At 46.4% G+C, this 21,136-nt stretch overlaps 9 protein-coding genes across 9 annotated transcripts; 5 read left to right on the plus strand and 4 right to left on the minus strand.

Moving 5' to 3' along the window:
- Positions 1-436: 436 nt before the first annotated feature.
- Positions 437-1,550, minus strand: TGAM01_v210749 (hypothetical protein; the record flags this gene model as incomplete). The annotated part of the gene is made up of 2 exons (XM_018808690.1): positions 437-1,333; positions 1,383-1,550. 2 exons carry the CDS (start codon positions 1,548-1,550, stop codon positions 437-439), a joined length of 1,065 nt encoding a protein of 354 aa, XP_018658115.1.
- Positions 1,551-2,383: 833 nt separating this feature from the next.
- Positions 2,384-3,386, plus strand: TGAM01_v210750 (hypothetical protein; the record flags this gene model as incomplete). The annotated part of the gene is made up of 2 exons (XM_024550862.1): positions 2,384-2,703; positions 2,759-3,386. 2 exons carry the CDS (start codon positions 2,384-2,386, stop codon positions 3,384-3,386), a joined length of 948 nt encoding a protein of 315 aa, XP_024404390.1.
- A 654-nt stretch (positions 3,387-4,040) lies between these two features.
- Positions 4,041-5,633, plus strand: TGAM01_v210751 (hypothetical protein; the record flags this gene model as incomplete). Its single annotated transcript, XM_024550863.1, has 1 exon — positions 4,041-5,633. One exon carries the CDS (start codon positions 4,041-4,043, stop codon positions 5,631-5,633), a length of 1,593 nt encoding a protein of 530 aa, XP_024404391.1.
- A 432-nt stretch (positions 5,634-6,065) lies between these two features.
- TGAM01_v210752 (hypothetical protein) lies at positions 6,066-7,098 on the minus strand (the record flags this gene model as incomplete). The annotated part of the gene is made up of 2 exons (XM_018808693.1): positions 6,066-6,750; positions 6,821-7,098. The coding sequence occupies 2 exons, from the start codon at positions 7,096-7,098 to the stop codon at positions 6,066-6,068; spliced, it is 963 nt and encodes a 320-aa protein (XP_018658118.1).
- A 650-nt stretch (positions 7,099-7,748) lies between these two features.
- TGAM01_v210753 (hypothetical protein) lies at positions 7,749-8,331 on the plus strand (the record flags this gene model as incomplete). The annotated part of the gene is made up of 2 exons (XM_024550864.1): positions 7,749-7,839; positions 7,898-8,331. 2 exons carry the CDS (start codon positions 7,749-7,751, stop codon positions 8,329-8,331), a joined length of 525 nt encoding a protein of 174 aa, XP_024404392.1.
- Positions 8,332-8,874: 543 nt separating this feature from the next.
- TGAM01_v210754 (hypothetical protein) lies at positions 8,875-9,534 on the minus strand (the record flags this gene model as incomplete). Its single annotated transcript, XM_018808694.1, has 1 exon — positions 8,875-9,534. One exon carries the CDS (start codon positions 9,532-9,534, stop codon positions 8,875-8,877), a length of 660 nt encoding a protein of 219 aa, XP_018658119.1.
- Positions 9,535-11,219: 1,685 nt separating this feature from the next.
- TGAM01_v210755 (L-fuculose-phosphate aldolase) lies at positions 11,220-11,672 on the plus strand (the record flags this gene model as incomplete). Its single annotated transcript, XM_018808695.1, has 1 exon — positions 11,220-11,672. One exon carries the CDS (start codon positions 11,220-11,222, stop codon positions 11,670-11,672), a length of 453 nt encoding a protein of 150 aa, XP_018658120.1.
- Positions 11,673-12,096: 424 nt separating this feature from the next.
- TGAM01_v210756 (hypothetical protein) lies at positions 12,097-12,847 on the minus strand (the record flags this gene model as incomplete). The annotated part of the gene is made up of 2 exons (XM_024550865.1): positions 12,097-12,177; positions 12,251-12,847. 2 exons carry the CDS (start codon positions 12,845-12,847, stop codon positions 12,097-12,099), a joined length of 678 nt encoding a protein of 225 aa, XP_024404393.1.
- Positions 12,848-17,600: 4,753 nt separating this feature from the next.
- Positions 17,601-19,691, plus strand: TGAM01_v210757 (hypothetical protein; the record flags this gene model as incomplete). The annotated part of the gene is made up of 3 exons (XM_024550866.1): positions 17,601-18,571; positions 18,621-18,904; positions 18,952-19,691. The coding sequence occupies 3 exons, from the start codon at positions 17,601-17,603 to the stop codon at positions 19,689-19,691; spliced, it is 1,995 nt and encodes a 664-aa protein (XP_024404394.1).
- Positions 19,692-21,136: the final 1,445 nt, after the last annotated feature.

The following is a 21,136-nucleotide window of genomic DNA, read 5'->3' on the forward strand; positions in this document are numbered from 1 at the left end:
TTCTATAATGGACTCAATTGCCAGGCATAATTGGGCAATTATGTTCCAACTAATGAAGGGAATTGCTCTGTCTTCAGCGCACTTACCTCTGTCTTTGCCGTTGCTACTTCCAATGGGAAAGTTGTTAACTGCTAGCTATACTCCAACGAAAATTATCCAAATGAGATTGCTAGCCTTTCAACTGCTGGCACTGGTATTGGTGGCACTTGTCAGACTGTTCCGCTCAACTTCAGCGGATTTCCAGATTAATTTGCTTAGTCCATGATTTGTGTTGACTAAGGAATATTTGTTTGATACAGAATAATGAGTGCTATGATGTATAGTGTTCTCCAACCCAAAAATGATCTTTCCTCTCTCTATATGTCATCTATTGTTTATGAGTTCTTTACCAGTTCGCCAAGAATGTTCCTCTTCATTCTATTGAGCTTTAGATATATTAAGCGACTTGAATCACAACTTTTGAGAAGTGCTTCCTATTCTTAAGACGCCTGTAAGCATCTTTGGCATCGATCAGCTCAAATACAACGTCATCCAGTGCAGGCACTATTCTTTTCTCATCAATGTAGCGCACAAGCTCTTGGAATTGAGACCGACTTCCTGCTAGTATTGCACGTACAATGCAAGTATGCATGAACATTGAAAGCAGTGGTACTGGATCAACATCATCTGCAACCTGACCCACCATTGAAACAACACCATCTGTTCTCACAGCCTCCATTGATTGCGGAAGAGTCTGATTGCCGCCTATGTCAACGACAATGTCGAATCCTCTCTCATCAGGGGTGAAGCTTCGAGCTTCTCGGCCCCAGCCTTCAGGGTTTGAGCGATAGTTGACTGTTTTCACTGCCCCGAGTCCTTGTAAGCGAGTACTTTTCTCTTCCGTTGATGTAGTGGCCACCACTACGGCACCAGCTGCTATGGCAAGCTGAAGGGTAGCGATGCTCACGCCGCCGGTGCCTTGGACGAGGACCCATGTTCCCGGCCCGACTGCTCTTCCCTCTATTCCAAAGAGCACGTTCCATGCCGTTGTCCAATTACAGCTCAGAGTCGCCGCTGGCAGCCACCCCAAAGACTTGGGAGCATGCACTAGGGCTGCCTCTGGGAAAATGCCCACCGACCGCAAGGTTCCGTTGGCTCCTTGACCTAACATGTAGGGGACATCTGACATGGCAGCATATGCTCGATCTCCGCGGGACTCAGCAACATTGGGCGCTGGATACGTAACAACTCGGTCGCCAATATGAAAGCTTTGCACAGAAGACCCAACGGCCTTTACAAGACCCGCACCATCGCATCCTGGCACAACGGGGGTTTGGATTGGTACGTGCGTGCCCTAAAAGATATCAGTATGACTATTGTTACGGCTCTTGGTGTTGATGTACGTTTGGGCTGGCGATCATGATCTCTCGATAGTTGAGACTTGCCGCACGAATCTCGACGAGTACCTCGTTAGGACCAATTTCATCTGCAGTTGGTTCAAGTACGTTCTCTTGGTACTCGAGCGAAGTCTCAAAGCCTTCTTGGCTATTAAGGATCCACTGCCTGCCCATTTTGGGAAATTTTCAACGATAATGGAATATGATAGAGATTTTACATGCCAGAACACATGTGTTGCACGGTTATATATAACATTTGTCTATCTCCTCTGCTTATAAATCGAAAGTACCGACTTGAGCATATTACGTAGGAGCTATATTTGCAATCCGACAAGTCTTTTCGAACTACTAGACTAGCTATGGCTCTATGGACAAAAAGCAGTAGTAATTCAGAATGATATGCGTGTAGTCTTGTTGTATTGACCATGCCAATCAATCTTAGTTTTCCTATTACAGCTAATAGTACCCCACAAATTCTCATTTTCCTAATAAAGCGTAGATACCCCATAAATTCTCATTTTCCTAGAAGGGTTTAGTAGCATCCATTTGTCATTGTTAAGTCTCGGCTACTAAAGCCTTCTTACGAAGTCTCCCAGCTTAGTTTCTAGAGTTGATTATCCAAGAACAGGCAACAATGTGCTCTACGAGGTTTGCGTTCTTGAATACAACAGGTATGCCCAGCCTACCACCGTCCGAGGCCAAGCGAATCAGAGCTCATGTTACGCGAACAAATTTTGCAAAGCGGCGACAGCGAATCGCAGAAGCCGAGGCAAGGAATGCACAGAGAATACAATCAGTTCTTGCGGCCGGCGGTGCCATAGACTCACTGCTAGCGCGATCTCTTGCTACTTGTAGTCCACAGCAACAGGCTCGGCTCTGTATGTATATGCCAAGTCGCAACAGTCAGCATCACTAATTATACAAGAATAGTTGCTTCACTTTGGTCACAAATATTCCTGGATTCTGATGAATATCCCAAAAGTCCGGCTGAAGCAGAATGGTTAAACATGCTTATATCTGAACCGGCGCTCCTTGAATCATCTCTGGCCGTAACCACGCAGCACTGGGCAGCCGATGTATCGCGTCAACAAAACGCCCATTTTCACTCGATCCGAGCTGTCAACGCTCTTATCCAACGAATAAATTCCGGCCAGGCTCATACGAATGCTGTTCTCGCAGTAGTGTGTACCATGGCCATTGGCGGACGACTGGCCAATGACGATATTGTTTGGAGCATTCACATGAAAGGAATGACTTACCTTATCCGCGAGAGATATGCCCGTGGCATTTTCCATCTTCCTTCATGGTTCACTGACCTCTTACTCTCGTTCGTAAGAGCCTTTGCGCTTTATGTCCATTCAGTAGGCTAATGGATTACTCAGCGATTCAATCAACAATCTCTTTAACTTCCCGCGAGTATATCATTCAGAGATTATTAGTTCACTAAATTTGCATCATAACCACCCTATCCTTCGCGTGGCTACAATCTATGATGGCATAGCACAGTTATGGGAGTCAATTGCTTTATTTCAAAATTGCACCCAAGGCCTAGCCTTTATTGTTCAAAGAATTGAAGGTCTTCTGGCTAAACTACATCATGAGACTCAAAGTCTTTGTCTCCATGAAAGCGCTGCGGTTCAAAGCACTGCTTTGGCTCTCAAAATCATCCTCTATATGTCCTGGCCTACTCCAATAGAGCCTAATATAGCAGTGCTCGCTGGTAAACTGAAGGAGGCACTATGCCTGACGGAGAGAAACACTTGTTGTTACTTGGACTTTTCTTCTTTTCAACTTATGATTGGCGCTGTTTCTGCAGAAATAGGCTCTTCAACGAGGATATGGTTCCTAACAAAACTTAAAGCCGCAATCTCAGTATTACAGTCAAGGGGATGGGATACATTATTGGATCTGTTCAATAGGGTCATGATACCAAATGAAAGAATAATGGCATACTTGAAAAATTTATGGGCCGAGCTACATACCAAGAAAGTAGCAAATACAATAGCTTGATGGAAAAGACAGCAAATCTAGCTTATAGTATATTAGACAAGTATGCTATATATGCTTCTATACTGTTTGCTAATACCGCTAATTTTTAACTATAGGGGGGATAATTGCTAAAAACTCAGGTATCGCTAGATACCTAAATAGAATAGTAAATGCCATGTTGCATTGCGTCCTTCGAGAGTGAGACTTAGTTTTGTATGTATAAGTTTTTTTTCACTAATACCTATAAATGTTATTCATTTATAAGAAATCTCAGTAACAATACTCTCATGCTTAAAATCTTGGGAAGCTCAGGTTTAGGCTTTCACAGCAAAGACAGTAAGCTATGAGATTTCACTGAGATGCTTTTTGAGTATTAAATACCCACCAACATTGGCTCTATGCTTTTTCGGCTAAGCCGCGGTTATTGACCCGAAACACAGCCATAATCCTGAGGGCTGTGCAATACATAGCCACAGACCCGCTTTTGGAATACTTACTGCTCCGACATCCTCTGTGCTGCCTGATACTCTGGCCATTGACAAACAAAGTTGTCCTTTTTTGCTGTGTCCTCCTTTGCATTATACTCTAAACAACTCTTAATGGCTAAACTTCTTCTTTCTATCTCTTAACCTTTTCAGAATAACAAGACTGCTTCTTGTCGCAGCGTCATTTATGATGACTACTAGTCTGGATGTTGCGCAGAAGAGAACCCGAGAAAGTGCATCCAAAGTACGGACTGGGTGTAGCACTTGCAAAGCGCGGCGAGTGAAATGCGATGAAGCAAAACCCATATGCCGACGCTGCGCCATTGGAAGCCGATTATGTGTTTACAATACTGTGCGTGCCACGCCTTCTCGAAACGTTATCACGATATATCTACCTCCTACACAAAGCCAACCGGTGCTCTATTCCAATTATCGCGGCCTCGACTTCTTCCGTCATAATCTTGCCGCAGAGCTAGATGGAAAATTCGATTCAAAGTTCTGGGGCAAGCTCGTATTGCAACTATCCCATTCTGAGCCAGCAGTTCGACATGCCGTTTCAGCCATCAGCATCATTTATCAAGACGTCGAATCATCTTTACGGCATCCGACAGGCTGTGTCAATGCCAACCTACGGGCACATCAGGAATGGAATACAGCAGTGAGGAACCTATCAGTTCGAATTCAAGAGCATCCCCATTCCAATTTGGTGCCATTAGTTTGCTGCCTTCTGTTCACATGTATCGAGCTTCTTAGGGGCAATATCCATTCTTCTTTGTTTCACGTTGAGAATGGATTCAACATCCTCGCTGCGCTCCGTTATAACAATGATGGATCTCTGCATGTTGGGTCTAGCATTGCATCTAACGATCGTAAAGCCATCGAAGACCATATCGTCCCGGTGTTCTTACGCCTAAATGTGCTGTGTTCTCTCGCTGGAAGAATGACTCCGCGAATGTATTCTTCTGCATCTGAACATGACACTCCTCAAAAAGACCTTACAGATTCCAGACGACGGCTCTATGAAGTCTCAGATACCTGCCTCCGATTCATTGGAAAAGCCACTCTTAAGGCAGCTACGTTCCAAATTGATATCGATGACCTCGTTGAACAGGTTAAACTTCAAACAAGGCTAGACACATGGCGCGAACAGCTAGATGAACTTCTTCAACGAGTGCAGACTGTTGGCAGCCAATCAAACCAGGATGCGCTTAATATACTTTTGGTACACTTCAAAGTCATTTACATCTGGATACGAGTATGCACTACTGCTAGTGAAACTGCTCCAGACTCCTACCACAGCGACTTTGAAGAGCTGCTGCATTACGCGGAACTCATCGCCAAGCCAGGCACAGGACTAGTAACACCACAGCCACTATCTTTCGATGTGCAAATCTTAGGACCTCTGTACTATACTGCGCTGAAATGCCGGCATCCTATCATTCGAAGACGGGCGCTAGAAATGCTGCGATCGGCGCCTCGACGGGAAGGGCTCTGGAATGGCCATTACGCCTACGTAACTGCCAAACGAGTTATTGATCTTGAAGAAGAACATCTCAATGGGCAAGAGTTGCCAGATGAGACTTCGAGATTGCATGGTCTTCCTCTGCCTGATGAAGAGTCTCGAATCTACAATCTGGGAGATGTATCTTTGAACTATAACACATTTGGCCACGACATCATGCCCAGCCCGATTTACCCAGGCACACTTGAAGCTATATTTAGGAAAAAGCCGTGGGGCTTGTCAGGAGAGTGGCAAACACACACGGAGTATATCAAATTATGATGCATCGAATATCTTTCTTTCATTATGCTAGATGTATAGAGCACTATCAGGAGTTTAACTTTAGAATTTTCATTCAAGGCGTCTACGGTTTATCCTGCGGCGTTAACCAACTACTAATCTTAAGTATATCCCTGGTGTGCCTAAGTCAAAAGATCCATCAAGTTCCAAGGCACTCTAAAGATCCAATCTGAGATTTTACAGTCGCAATTTCAGCCGAATAATGCCAAAAGCATCAAATTCGTCCAGAAACAGCCTCCGCGATGCTTCAGCGGTTTTGTTAAGCGCCTGCCAACACTTTCATCTGCGCATATAAGAGACTATCGTTCCCCAACAAACTAGACGAGGCAAGTTTTAGCTGCTATAGCGAGCGGACCATGCGCGACGGGGTACAGCCTCCTTACTACAATCGCTTCCAGTGCCCCAAGCACACACTTATTTTGACAAAGAGTTGCGCTTGTGTTGCAAGGGAATGTCTTCCATATAGAGGCTAGCTGCAACAGAGGGAGACTTCCTGGGCTGCGTGATGGACCAAGCCGCGATGTGCAAATTGTTACCAAACGCAATGCCAGGGTGCAATACCGTCATCGCAAGCACTGCCAGGAAAATCATCGGCCCCTCCAAGATCATAAATGACACTTGGTTGTTGGCAATGGGACCATTGAAACCTTGCTGAAGCTCCGCAACACGGTATACTGAGCGGATAAAGATGAGCACAACAGCTGCGCCGAGCGCATACTGGAACCAAGCGAACTTTTTTGTGTCTCTTAACTCTGTGAAACGTTGGTCTTTGGCACTCGAACTGGATCTGGACAGGCGAAGTACGAATTCCAGCCACAATCCCATGAAGATAAGTAGCGAGATAACTTGAAATACGACGCCAGCGATCATAACGGCTCTTCCTGTCTCACCCCCAGAGTTATTACTAGCGGTAGCTGCGAGCCCGCCGCCGGCCCCTTGGAGGACGAGAGAGATGAAATCACTTGTCATGAAGGTGATTGCGTAGGCGCGGGGACTGAAGCGAGAAATCTGTTGGCCGTGGAAGATGATTATGCGGCAGAGACAGAGGTAAAGGGAGCTGGCGAGGAAGGCGGGGGCGATTGTTAGGGGGACGAGATACCTATGAATGCTGTTAAGGCTTTTGTATGAAGTTTTGGCAGGATGGAGGATTTGGGGGCAAAATATCTTACATGATGAAATTGTTAAAGTCAAATGGGTTGCCGTATAGCATAATTCTCCCGGCATATCCAACTACCTCAAGGACGAGACCACAGATCATACCGACCATGAAACCCCAAGTTTTGAACTTAATACCGAGCGCGAGCTGCGCGAGCGCGAGCAACCCGAAAGCAGCAGCGTATAAAATATTGCCGACAAGTGTGGGTAGGTATTCCACCTGAGCACAGCTGAGGGGACATTTCCCTACGGTGCAGTTGCTGATGTTTTCGAGAGGACAGGAAGATGGCATTTGGCCGTAAAGTCGGGACAATTGGAACTAAATTATAGACGGGAAGGGCAGAAAAGGAGCGAGGTGCTAATGGTTTAGATATTGGAAGAGATTGTTTCGTTGACTGATCTACAGCCATCGTCATGAAGCATTCCAGCTCAAATATATATATATCTTCTCTCTACTATTCGTATCTTTCCGGATCTGCATGATTTTGCAATTAACAACTTCAGTCGAAAAGGGTTAGATATGTACGAGGCTGCCGCGTCTGGCCTCCATCTAGAAGTCGGCTTGGTTCGCTAAATTCAGCATAGCGTTGATATCAGGCTAATAAAGGCCAGCGTTTGATTAGTGGGCAGGGACCTCGTAACCGTCTAACCAGAAACAGTCTCGTAAATGCCTAACTAGAAAAGGGAACGCACTATCAAGGACCTACATCTGGCGGGAGCCAGCGACACAATTTTTAGGTATTTAGTCTTCATTGTCGCGTTCTCTCATTTTTTTTGCTTGTTCTTGTGCATACATTATCTTTTCTTGATTTTGGTTGCTAGAATCATTGTGTTGTACGAAGCACCGTCCCTCAATAACTTAATTATACAAAAGGCAGCCTTACTCTCTGTCGAAAGCGAGTTTGAGCTTCAAGTGTTTGCTTTTCGCTGAACATTATAGCTATGAACGTAACGACAAATATTGAGGTTGAGCTTACCCTGAGAGCGCTGCAGCTCATATTCGCAATTATTGTTATGGGAACAGACGGGCATGGTGAGTCGAACGAATACTATTATACCGATGTGCTGCTAAATCGAACCTTGTCGCTTAGCTATCCATCTTTTTCACGGCCGTAGTGCCTATGAACATTTTGACATCGGTACTTTTTATGTTTACTATGGCGTCCCTGATGCCTGGGGATTTTTAATGTTCTGTGCTGGCTGGACAATTTTGGGCGTTTTCTTCTTCCTCATTGCTAGAGTCCGTTATGCCGATCATACACTGGTTGGCTATTTTCGTCTCGCCGTCGAAGCTATAGCTTTCCTGTCGTGGCTAGCTGGTTTCATCGCTGTAGCTGTTAACATCGGGAGCCATCAGTGCCCGGCAGAAGAGAGCGGCTGTGGGCCACTCGTGGCAGCGACGGTCTTTGGGGCACTGGAGTGGATTCTATTTCTATTTACTACAATCATCACCATTAACCTTGTCTTCAACGGCATTCGCTGGCCAAGGCAGTCCACGACCAGTCCCACTAAACCAGCAGCATAGGTATCCTGGTGGGCACCAATACCTACTATCTCACGGGACACAGAAACAACCAAGGGGATAAAGTCGTCAACTTATTTTCGGCCCGTGTTTTACATTCCGAAGAAGACACAACTACGAATAAACTCATTATTCATGTTGAACTGCAAACATATGGAACGAATTCTAAGCCAATGTATTGATGCTGTGCAAAATACACCATAGTTCTCAACTAGCTTGAATATCTAAAAGACGTGATCTTACATGGAACGAAACATAACGCCTTACATCATAAACTTATCTTTGCTTCTCTTGTTTTATAGACTTCAGTTTCGGGCTATGGTACAGCTGGAAATAGACAGCTACCTCATCTAGACGTATAATAGATGTGTTTTTGGGCGAATGGGAAAAATAGCAGAGCTTGGCATTAATTCACAAACTGGTCACATTTGCAAGAAGCGTCAAGAAAAAGACAGATGTTCCATTTCTGGGCTTTCATTGCAATCTGAAGTGCCTGAATCCAAAATTAACCTTTGCAAGTCCAGCTTGCAGCTGAGCTTGATCTTTTCAGTTGGCTGCTGTCGCCTCAGCTGCCGCAGCTGTCGCCCCTTTCTTCTTATCCTTTCCCTTGCCTTCTTTTTTGCCTTTCTTCTCATCCTTCTTCTTATCCTTCTTCTTATCTTTCTTCTTATCTTTCTTCTCGCCCTTGCCCTTGCCCTTGCCTTCCTTTGCGGCACCGTCCTTTGCCGCCGCTGAGGTCTCGGCGCTAGCCGCTGTAGCGGCCACGGTCTTGGTGGATTCGGCAACCGCCTCGGTATCATCCTCGGACTCCTCCCGAGCTTCTACAGCATTCTCTTCCTTATTTACGCCCTTCTTGCCCTTCTTGTCCTTCTTGCCCTTATTCTTGTCCTTTCCTTTCTTCTTATCTTTGCCTTTGCCCGTCTTCTTTGCGTCGTCTTTCGCTGCTGCTGAGGTCTCAGCGCTAGTGGTGGCACCGGCGGCGGTCTTGGTGGCTTCAACAGCAGCTACTTCAGTTCCAGCCCCGGCATCTCCATTGTTGGCAATCCTGGTGTACTCATCGCGAGCTTTCACAGAAAATGCATCTCTGATGTCAAATCCTCTCTCCACGAATCTATGCTCGTCGAGGGCATGCTCAATTCTAATAGGCGCTGCCAGAGCGCTGTGGAAGATGCAAGGAATAATAATAGTAGCGAAAGTGAACTTCATTGTGTCAAACAAAAACGTTTTCCAGAAACTTTGAGAGACGAATAGATATTGGAGAATCGAATGATAGTTATAGTAAGAAGAATGGAGAGCTGATGATTCAAAATAAGGCCTTGGCGAGCGGCTAGGCGTGATATTTATATTTGGGCGAAGACCCTCATCTAAGTGTTGATAGAGACAAGAATTACGACAAAAGCAAGGAGACGACGACTTGTCATGAACCTGAGACGTAGTTGATCTAATGAGGGTAAGCAACGTATCAAGGAGGCTGGCGCAGCTGTAGATATCGGTAGCGTCTTCTCCTGACTGCCACGGTTTTTCCACTTTAGTGCTAACTGTTTCAAAACACCTCTAGGTCATGACCAATGCTTGGAAGCTTACACAATATAGCGAGTTTTAAAAGCGCTACAATTTCACTACCATAAACTTGCTTTAAGTCAGACCAATATTGCATTGTAGTGCATAGCCTGTAGTTGGTGATTTTTTAGCTGCTGTTTTTCCGAATGTGAATGCAAGGATTATTTTCTGTTGCGGATGGACTTGAGGCGGTTACTGCTTAACATGGTAGTTGTAAATAGCGCAGGGTTCTCTGGAGGCATGAGTTTGTTTCAGGCGATCTAATCTCTTGGCAAAGCTTGACAGGTCTTGGCATTTCTTGGCATCGATTGGTCGATATTGTCTACTAACACTACGATCTAAAACCGCTGCGACACATTCCTACGCGTCAGCTATTCCCTGAAATTCCGCCCAAAAACCCGGTAAGCCCGGGGCCGATTGCTAGTCCTTTATTTCTTCATACCCGACATTTCGCCCACAAGCTCGGTAAACCCATAACCGATCGACCTGGTACTAAAGCAATGGTGGTGATGGTAGTGGAAGATTTAGAGGTGGCGTGGTTCCGCCTCCGAATTACTGAAAATGAGGCCCGTGGAGATACGGATCAAGTATCTGATGGTTAGGTAACTAACGCAATCATTGGGTTTGGTGCACGATGTAGCTTCCAATAATTCGGCCAGATATAAAAAGAAGGGATGTCATAGTCGATGTGAAGAGCATAAACGCGAAGTACTACTTCGCGACTTGCTATTCTTATTACCAAGAAACTCGCACTGATCGATATGATGCCCTTTACGCCATCTACCTTGGCTCGTGCGCGCAGAGTTGGTGTAGCAGCGGCGCGTCTCACGGGACTGCGGGCAGTAGCTGCCCCCTCTTCTTCGGTGTCGACAATGAAATATCCTAGGCAGGCGTCACTAGGCTTGAGCTTCGTGCGCTCAGCCAGTATGACCAGATTTTATCCACACCAATCCGCCCCCCGACCTGCGATTCAGCACTGCTAGCGTTGGTAGTCTTCATCAGAAGTCTTTACTCCGCGAATTTTCGGACGACGAAGCGGGGACACGCATTGATCTCGCGCCTGCTACAGGCTGTTTCAGCTCGCTGGCTGGAATGAGAACATATACAACCACCTCACCGCCAAAGTCGTTGATCCTGATGGAACATAATCATTTCTGATCAATCCCTTCGGGCTTAGGTACGGCGAGATTACAGCTACTAGTTTGATCAAAGTTGGTGCCTATGGATCTATCAAGCACCCTGGCAGCAATGGCAATCTGTTCGGCATTAACGATGCCGGTTTCGTCATCCACAGTGCAATCCATCGCACACGTCCTGGTCTGAAAAGCGTCATGCATTGCCATGAACCGTCGGCCACAGGTGTTGCATGCGTTAAACAGGGTTACCTCGAACTCGCACAGACAAGCCACCAAATTGGCCCAGTTGCCTACCACGATTATCACGGTATCGTTGTCGATCGAGGCGAACAGAAGAGCCTCGTCGAAGACCTTGGCGACAAAAAGATTCTCTTCCTCAAGAATCACGGAGTCTTCACTGCAGGGGAGTCTGTGTCATCCGCACGGTGTCTCATGTATCAGCTCTTGAAAGCTACTGAGATACAGTCTCACGCGTCAGCTTGCGCTTTGGGAAATGAGGACAACTTGGTCTTGCCGGCGGCAGATACGGTCGAAAAGACATTCGATGTCGTGCAACACAAGCAATTTTCTGGAGCCCCGTATGGCGTGAAAGAGCTTTCCGTCTACATGAGATGGCTCGACAAGATGGACCCGTCGTATAGGTTATGATACTGTATGCATATTCTCGGGAGTAGGTTTAGGCTATTTAAGGGAATGAATGGACAACAAAGCTATGTAGCAACTTATCTACTTCGGCTATGGTCTATAGTCTAGGCGATGTGGGCGAAACTTAGTAACTCTTTTTTTTAATCTTTTTTTAGGAAGCAAATATAATAATTTACATAAGGCCTAATTAATCTCGCTATGTTAATAGGTCAGGATGTGTGATTCTTTTTTCCTTTCGTTTCCTTTTTTCCGCGCAGACGTATGATCCATGTCACCCTCTATGACCTTAACCACCACCGGACGTTATGTCGACAACAGAACAAACAAATGTCACAGTATTAATAACCGGGGGACTTCATTTCAACAAGGCGACTTTAAATGATCTTATAAACCTTGCCTGACCGCCTGACTGTGATCAAGTAAAGTACTAATGATCAAATTGGATGGTCGTGATTGTCGCAGCAGCTTTGTTTTCCACTATAAACGCTTGGAACAAGCATTTCAATTCCTATAATTAATAAATATTAGATCATAATAATCATTCACCACTGGATATAATTTTTCTGTGCTTGGTCCTATACCATGTTGCTTGCAAGTGGTAAACTATGCCACTCTTTTCGCCAGTTTAAGACTTTCTTTCCCTTTGTCGGCCATATTCGTCGAAAGATTTGCTCTACCTCCGGATGAAGGCTGTCACTACAGCCAAAGTGTCGCTGCTGGATTTGATTTGTGCCCTCATGCACTTCTAGCTTTTGCAAAATATCGTCAGCTTGTACAAGACTGCGTTCAACAGTCCACGAGCGTGACAGCTCGTCAATCACATCCGAGAGGATGCTTACGCTAACGCTCGTTCCGAAACTGCATCCTCCGATGACATCGATCTTTAATCTGCATAATAGGAGAGGTCTGATACTCTTGTTTTTCCCTGACAAGATAACAACAAAAATAGAACGAGCGAGATTCTCATCAACGGCGCAATTTATGAATGCGTCACGTACGTGGCCTTTGCGCGGATAACGGTTGTAATCAAGCGGTACCTTGAGCATTTTCTGGTCAAACTCGTCAAATGATGGGTCATTGGGCGACTCTAACTCGGCATTGGAGTCGTCATCTCCTTCTTGCTCAGCCAAAACACGAGTATCAGAGCAGTCCAAGGTCAAAGACAGATCCTGCAGCATTGGTAGCGAACCGAGCAAAGCGTACGTAGCGACTTCTGTAGCATCACCCTTGGAACGCCACATTCGAAGTCCCAGCTTGCGAACAGAGGGGCAGTTTTCCGAGAGGTGCTTTATGAGCTCGAACGAAGCCGTCTCACCATGAAGCCACAGCATTCGCAGCGATGAGCCATGGTAGCTGATAATCGGCTGTAAAAATGAAGTATTTGCTGTTCCAAGAAGGCCTAGTGCAAGTAAAGGAGGTAAGCTGAGAAGAAAGTTGGTTGCTGCGCTCCAAAAGCTTTCGGGCAGAGGAGACGATAAATTAGATGCCGACACGTTCAGCACCAGGGTTTCTAGCGCGGGAAAGCGACATTCCGTTGCAAGATAGTTCAGGGCATTTTCGCTGACAAGCTGCTCAAGCTTCAATACGCGTAATGTGGAATCATTAATACACGACATCCAGTCGTGAATATCGTTGAGCGGCTCAATGCTGGAGAGTTGAAGATACTCTAGTGAGCCCTTGATTCGCTTATCTGCCTTAGTATCCGAGAATGCGAAGCCAGGCCATATTGGCCACTCCTGTGCCAGAGCGCCTGCAAGGAACGTTGACCAGCCAGGACTTGTGTTTATTACCTTTACTTTCTTCAGATTAGGTGCCAGCCCGGCAATAATGCGTCGCACAGCGTCTAGGCCATAACTCGGAGTGCCATGCGTTCCATATCCCTCGAGTGAACTGTCTCTGACGCAGATTGCGTGTAGGTGTGGCGATGTTATAATTTCTTCAATGTGCTGATGAGTCGTCAAACTTCCTTCAATATCGTCTACGTCAAAAAAGTCTAAGTGCAGTCTGCACTTTGGATGATGTTGACCTAAAACGCGGAGAAGACCAGGAAGAAATCGAATCGAGCAGGCGAAAGTCACATCTGAAAGGCCAGGCAAATCTGGAATAAGATTTGCGATCAGATCCCACACGCCATCGTCCACCTTCCATCGCCTTTCCCAATTAACCGCGACTCTTGAAAGGTTGGTGGGCTCCACATTCCCCGCATCTACATCCAGCGTATGCCAGTTTGGCCGATCGTATCCTTCTTTCCACTGGTCGAACCCGTCTAAGGCAAGGTGACGGACGAACCGAAAACTATCGGTTCGCTCGAGAATCTGGCGAAGCTGTGCAATGGATAACTTTGGATGAATTTCCTTGGTCACGCGCAGAGTAAGGTGGCGGAAGAGCAGCGCAATGGCAGCGTTGTAGCATGACTTGTTGACAAGCGCAAAGGCGCATAGGCTCGGCTTGTGCCACGTCGCAAGGTGTTCACAGATGTTGCGAATCAGGAGAAACGGCAGATCGTCAAATGAGGCGGGAGGCATACTGTAGAGGGAAGAGGATGCGTTCAGGTAAGAACAGTTACCTCTTCCGAATGAATGATGATAAACGATCTAGATACGTCGAGATTGCATTGAAGAGTTTGCTGAAGTGCAAGAGAGCCTTCTTAGTGTGGGCGAGCTGCTCTCGAGATTTTCTTAACAAAAGAGAAGGCAAGGAAGAAAAAGAAATACCCGTCTTGATTTAGGGGTGTTTAAGGTGTGGCGCTGCTCCGAGATGCCAAATTCACAATATAGGCTAGTCTCGCTCCTCTAGCCCAATAAGAAGCATTGAACTCTATAATAGTGAATACCTTTCAGGCAAGGTAGGTATAAGGTCACGGTGTAACTAAGTAATTATAAAACTATAGCAATAGCTGAAGCGTTCGATAATAAAAGGTAGGCTACAAAGCCTTATTAAAATACCCTCCATATTCTAAAGAAAGACAAAACGGTCCTTGGCAAAGTCTAAATCTTATCAAACACATTCCAGAAAAACCAGGCTGTTGAGCATATTCTTACTAGCACCACTTGTGTTTACCCAGGGTCTTTGGATCAGGATATGGCACGCCAGCCAGCTCTGCAATGTGTGCCAGCGCGTCTTGTGTACCGAGTCCAATTTCGCTTGACCCGTGGGATCCAATCAAAGTAGCGGTTCTCGGGATGCCGTCGGCGATAGCGTCAAGAAGAAAACCTCGAGCATACCCAGTGTCCCATCTTTCTGCCGGACCAGAGCTAGGGCTGACGACGTCTGCATTGAAAAGGGCGAATTCAGAACTGGCATCTGTCCAACACGCTGGCGCAGCGACAGAAAACACCCAGTCTTCGGCGTGTGCAGCTCTCGGGTGCCAGAACGATGCAAATTGCACCTTACGATCTTTGAGGACAAAGGGCTTTTTTTCGTTGTATGTGATAGTCTTGAACTTTCCCCCGTTGACGTTTGCATAGAACGGCTTTGCAACCTCGGGTATCACCAGCGTTGCACCAGCCGCCAAAATGTCACCAACTCCCCCAGCGTGGTCACGATGGTGGTGGGAGGGCACGACGTGTGTGATCTTTTTGCTTCCCATGTTCTTCTTCACCCATTCGACGACAATACTGGATCGGAATGCAGGGGCGTCTGTAATGATAAGCCCGTCTTCCATCTCGACCAGCATCTGAACGTAGTCGGGATAGCCTACGAACAAGTTCATGATTTCTGGCGTGGAACCGTTTGGGAACACGGGTGCAGCTTGGACGCTTGAAGAGTTGTACACCTCTCCGAATGGGCCGCCCCAAAGTCCCGTTTCAAAAAACTCATGAACTTCAGCCCTTGGGTAGTCTGAGCTGGAGCGTGGGGCTGTGCGGCTGGTCTTGGTCGAGTTTGAGGGCGAGAAGAAATCAGCCTCAAATTTGGGATTCACCGAGAGCTTGTCAATGATGAAATCTTCTATAACCGAGACCGTATTGTACAACGTCTGAATCCGGTGAGGAAACTTCATTTGATGGCCGCCAACCGAAACATTTGTATAGTTGAAGAAGACCATGTCGCTCGTCGAAGGGCCAAAGATGAGATGATCTTCCGGGGCCCGGACAGCAAATGGTAGGAATGTAGACTGATCAATGAGCAAAAGAAGATCCATATCAGGCATCTGGAGCGTGGTGAACTCGGCGCCATAGTTCTTCTCAACTACCGAGGAGAGGATCAAGCTGGACTGGTTCTCAAGAAAAGACTTCAGTAGATACGGCAAAGCTAGCTGCTGAGCTGAGTGAATGAGGTAATCGGTTAGGAATGGATCCGCGAAGCCTAGGGGCTGAGATGGATCTTCAGTGAAGAAGGAGTTCTGTCCTTTGTTAAAGCACGCAAAGCCATTTGGACCTGACTGCACCACCATGGAGTAGTCGATATCTGGCTGGAGGTTGGGAAATGCCCAGACCCAGTAATCTCCATACTGATACTTTCGATCGATGCGCTGTTGCAGTTGCTTTTCGGCGAAGCTGAAGGAGACCGACTGAGAGCCGGCTTCGGACACACCCTGGTCCGAGCGAATAACATCGTAGTTCTGTGTGAGCGTCTGACTTCGAAAGAGACTTTGTCACATTAGAAAAGCTTGAAATAGAAATGTAAGTGAGACTTACGAAGTATGGTATTGGAGCCCATTTACAGCATTCAGTGCTTGAGTTCCACCAATGGCTTGAATGGTTTTATCCAAGACGTCAGCGGCCTTTCCCGCCTCGCGAGCGAACTCCGTTGCATGCAAGGTATGTGCACTCGCTCCGACGAGCAACAATAGCTGTGACAGTAGTTTTCCGTTTATCATGATGGATATGGTCGTATGGTTGATAGCAGTTGTTTGTACCTAAAGCGAACGAGATTGAACGAGTCTTCCTAGGAGGTATAAACAGCTTTATATCTGTGCAGTATACAGGCTTCGCCTCGTAATTTACCCATTTTGATGCCTTCATCCTGGATACTCAGCCTTTCGATTTCGTGGGTTTGACAGGTGTACTCCGTACTCCGTACCCCGTAAACATTGTCGCGGATGTTATTATCGTCCGCTCGCCAAGCTAAGTCGACCTTAGATCAGTCGGACCTTATTAACCTCCGTACTTTCGGTTCTCCTCCTGACAAAGACTAACCCCATACGCGTAGCTAGGGTAAGAATGTTTTATAAATGCCAATTATCCATCAATCAGTCGAGCGTGGCTGCGCCTGTCCTACGTAAGGTCTTACGCATTATCGTCGTCTAAAACTCCTAGGCTTGGAGTAAGCTTGGAGTCCATCGGCGCCACCGAGTGCCCAATCAGCATACAGCATAGTCTTGTATTTCAATGTTCTTGGTTTATGACATGATTGGACTTCATGCGTTCAAATACACGGTGAACAGGTATTATTGGACAGTCTCTCACTGGCGCGTTTGCGTTGTCTGCAAGATGTGACACGAGCTACGCTGGGGATTATACTACCGCCTGCAGCTAAATGCTTAACAGCCTTAAGCTTAATTGTAGAAGACTGAATAATGGCCACTGGATCAGAAGCATGTGGTAAAACCAAGCATTGACTATATGTACCCATACCACATCAACCATGACCGCTTAGCGAGAGAGAAGTCAGAGGTTCACAAGACTATCTGACATGAACCAAATATCTCTGAAACTATCAGCATACTGGTAGGCAAGTTCCTACCTGGCTTTCACTTACAAGTGCGCCCCTCCCGGCGATTTGTGGGTTTGTTGGCGCGGCACCGGAATTGGAAGAGCTGTAAGATTAGGTGACGTTAAGCTTTACGGCAGGCCTGGAGACAGCCCCTCTCTTTTCAAACAGAGAAATCTCGTCGGCATCATTTTCAACTATTCGTATACTCATGATGCAAATGGGCATCTCATTTGTGCCGCTTTTCTATAAGAGGCCTGAATAATAGGTCCGACTGCAATGACCGCGTCCAAGGCTTCTCGCAGCATTGGCAAACACGCCTGCCAGGCTTGTCGCAGGAGAAAGACGCGATGCTACACCGACACGCTCAAAGAGAGCGGCAAGTGTCGGCGTTGTCAAGCACAGGTAATTGATTGCGAATGGAAAGAAATCTCAAAGACCCGAAACCGCACCCGCACTGGCTCGCGCATCACGGATCTAGAGGAAAAGATTGTATCGCTCACGGCGGCCATGAACAATCTCGATAAGAACACTGTCCTTGATGGTTCTGTTGGGGACTCTGCCGATGGTTCTCACTCTCCAAATAGTCTCCATCAATATGAAAGCACATTGGACTCTGGGTCGACCGAGAATACTGGGCTCGTAACCTCGGACACAAATGTCTTGCCCCTCGTCAACTCGTCTGGGCTTCCACTCCGGCGATTAGTCAACGTCTCACACGGTAAAGGCCATAGCTCATCAGAAAGCGGCTCTAGGACGTTGAACCTTACATCGGCCAGCAAGACGAAACTTATTCGCTGTTTCTGCAATACGCTACTTCCGCAGTACCCGGTGGTTCGCTCAGTGGCCGACATGCCATTCGAGTCATTAGAGGAATATCGGCCGCATTCAACCCGCGCAATGATTACAGCAGCCTGCAGCGTGTTGGAGCCACAGCTATTCAAAGATATGCATCTGCAAAATACGAAAAGCCTGGCTCATGTAGTCTACGTGCAGGGCCATAAAAGCCTTGACCTGCTTCAGGCACTTCTCATAACCGCAGTATGGGGACATCCCCCAACTGACTTAGAGAACCTGAACATATCGCAGTGGTCTCATGCCGCATGTACGATGGCGATGGATCTCGGATTTGGTGGCAGGACATCATGGCAGGCACAGAACCAAGACATTGCTGAACTTTCTCAAGACGCCTCGGAGGGCATGCTGGAAAGGTATCGAGCAATGTTTGGTGTTTATTTGACATGTTCAAGGTTTGCAAACTCATAATTCTTTTGAACGCCTTATCTAATATGTCAGTAGAATTGCCATTAGCTTTCGACGACAGAGGATCATATCGTTCAGCCCTTCCACTGGCGTGGCGTTGACCATCTTCAAGCAATATGCCACTGACACGAGTGACCAGCGACTCGTGTCGTGGCTTCAGCTGCAAGCCATAGCTGAAGATGTAGAGGGTATGAAGAGAGAGGCTGAGATGAGCTCTGATCCTGCCGTAGTGGAGCATATCAACGTCAAAGAGAAGTCTGCTCAGTTCGAACAGCGCTTGCGAGAATGGGAGGCTGCGCTTGACCCGAAGATTATGACCGGTATGTATCTGTATTCAAGGCTGGGATGCACAAACTCACCGTAGCAGCTTCCCTGGAGATTGATCTTACCCTGTGCAAAAGCAAACTCCACGAACTTGTCATTTGCTTTGATCACAATGTCCAGAGCCTCAGTCTACCATCGTTGGCCACCAAAACTGACGCTCCTCTGCCCGGCTCCCGCGCTCCTCTCAGCCCCACGTATACCCGCATACTTTTATCATTTATCAGTGACTGTCAGTCCATCCTGGATGTTCTGTTGAAAACAGGTCCAGAGAATATCCGATCGCTGCCACTTCTAACATTCTTTCGCATCCCATATGCCTTTAAAGCCTTGGCCATGTTGCAAAAACGCGTCACTGATCCAAACGACAAGATCAGCCAAATCATCGACAATGACACTCTCAAGTGGGCATACTATGCGCGCAGTGTTTCCAAAGCCCTCGAAGAGGCAAGCTCACATGGACTGTACGCCCCAGCAGCGGTGGTGCTCCAGATTAGAGATTCTGTTGGAAATATGCATCTTGCAGAGAGCATTCCGACGCCATCCGTGCATACTAGAACGCTTCGAGCAAGCAATGCTCCAGGTCCGGGAGAATATATGCCTACGCCACCAGACGTAGTTACCGGAGCTCAGGATACTTTGGGTGATAATACGAGCCTTGGTGATTTTGGTGTCGGGCTGTGGCCAGACGACTACGGGTTTGCCATCATGTCGGAACAGGAGATTCCAATGTCCAACTTTTATTACGGAATGGATAATTTTGGCGATCGGCTAGCGGGCTGGTAATCCACGCAGTATTCTCGTCGTCCTCATCAGCTGCGTAATCATATGGTAATGAAAAGGGTGTCAACTACTTGTACATTGGTATCGGTCAGGTGAAAGAAAAGGCTCTTAAGATACACAATCGACAGCTTAACATAAGGAATTCCGCCAAACACTGTGTGGGCGGTATCTCTCAATAAGGCATTCGTATTCTCGACATCGCTTCAAGGATTGGACATGAGGATGACTTCATCTGTAGGCCTTTGTCACTTTGTCGAATACTATCAAACCAAAATCGGCTGGAATTTTCAATCGCTTTCTTTATAGTGGTAAGGGGTTGAGTTTCGCGCAATGCCACCGTTAGTGATAGATAACATGGCCGCTTATTACGACTATGGATATTGCTTAGCGAAGCCACCTCTGAACTCTGACTGTAATAAGACACGTGTGGAGGTTTAATGGGGAATTAAGGGCTTATAACGCACACGGTGGTCATAATCCTCTCGAAGCAGACGCTTTTATGCTGTCAATATACACACGTGCTAATAGATCGGCTCTTTACTCTGTGGGACACTCAAAACGAAACGATGCTCCCAATAGCAGAAATCTTAACTCGCCAATCGAGAAGCAAAGGGTTTAAATGCACCGGGCCACCGGTTTCTAGGTTGGGCGTATAGAAGAGATGGCAGTATTGGCTCGCTAAACCAACCAGATATGGAGACATCCCCGACAACTGCAAAAGAGTGTGGCTCTTGCCGGCACGGGCACATTGTAGATTACATTTTCCTATTTACGAGTTTGCCTACATGCTATTAACTTATTGTCACCACTCACTTCAAAAGCTTTAAGACTAACGCTGCCATGTATAAGAAACTAGGCAGTTACAATCACAATGAAGTCACTATCTTGAACAACACGGGGCGCAGTATGGCGATCGTACTAACTAGTAGTGCCAGTGATCCCAAATAGTGGAGATATTCACTATGTAAGTCGGTTCATTATACTATCTTCACTATTTGGAGCGACTGGCTCTATCAGTTGTCATATACAAAGCAAAAGAAATAGGTTGTTCGTATACGTAATACAAAGTACCTACATACAATGAATATAACTACAGAAACCATAAATATATCTATAAATCTCACGAGTATTTCTGGGTCTTAGCTGTCAATGCACTTAATGTTTTAGCAACTGCCCCATGCACTACATTTGACATATAAACTTAACAAATCTTCTCAGTATAAGTCTTATACGAAATACGAAGATGAAGAGCCAGGCTTCCAGATATATATCGATTATACTCCTAGCAACCATTGTATAGGCGGCAACAACAAACTGTGAAGATTTCTAAAATGTCTAATGTTTTGCATACGCTAATTTAAAAGCTGCTTCTTGCCAAACTGCTTCCGATAATTTAGCGAATGCGGAGACAAGTTTTACTCTCAAACTCGAAAGTGGTTCAGTTGTCT

This window comes from Trichoderma gamsii (assembly GCF_001481775.2).
Source record: "Trichoderma gamsii strain T6085 chromosome Unknown Scaffold_71.2, whole genome shotgun sequence".
NCBI classification, from domain to species: Eukaryota; Fungi; Ascomycota; class Sordariomycetes; order Hypocreales; family Hypocreaceae; genus Trichoderma; species Trichoderma gamsii.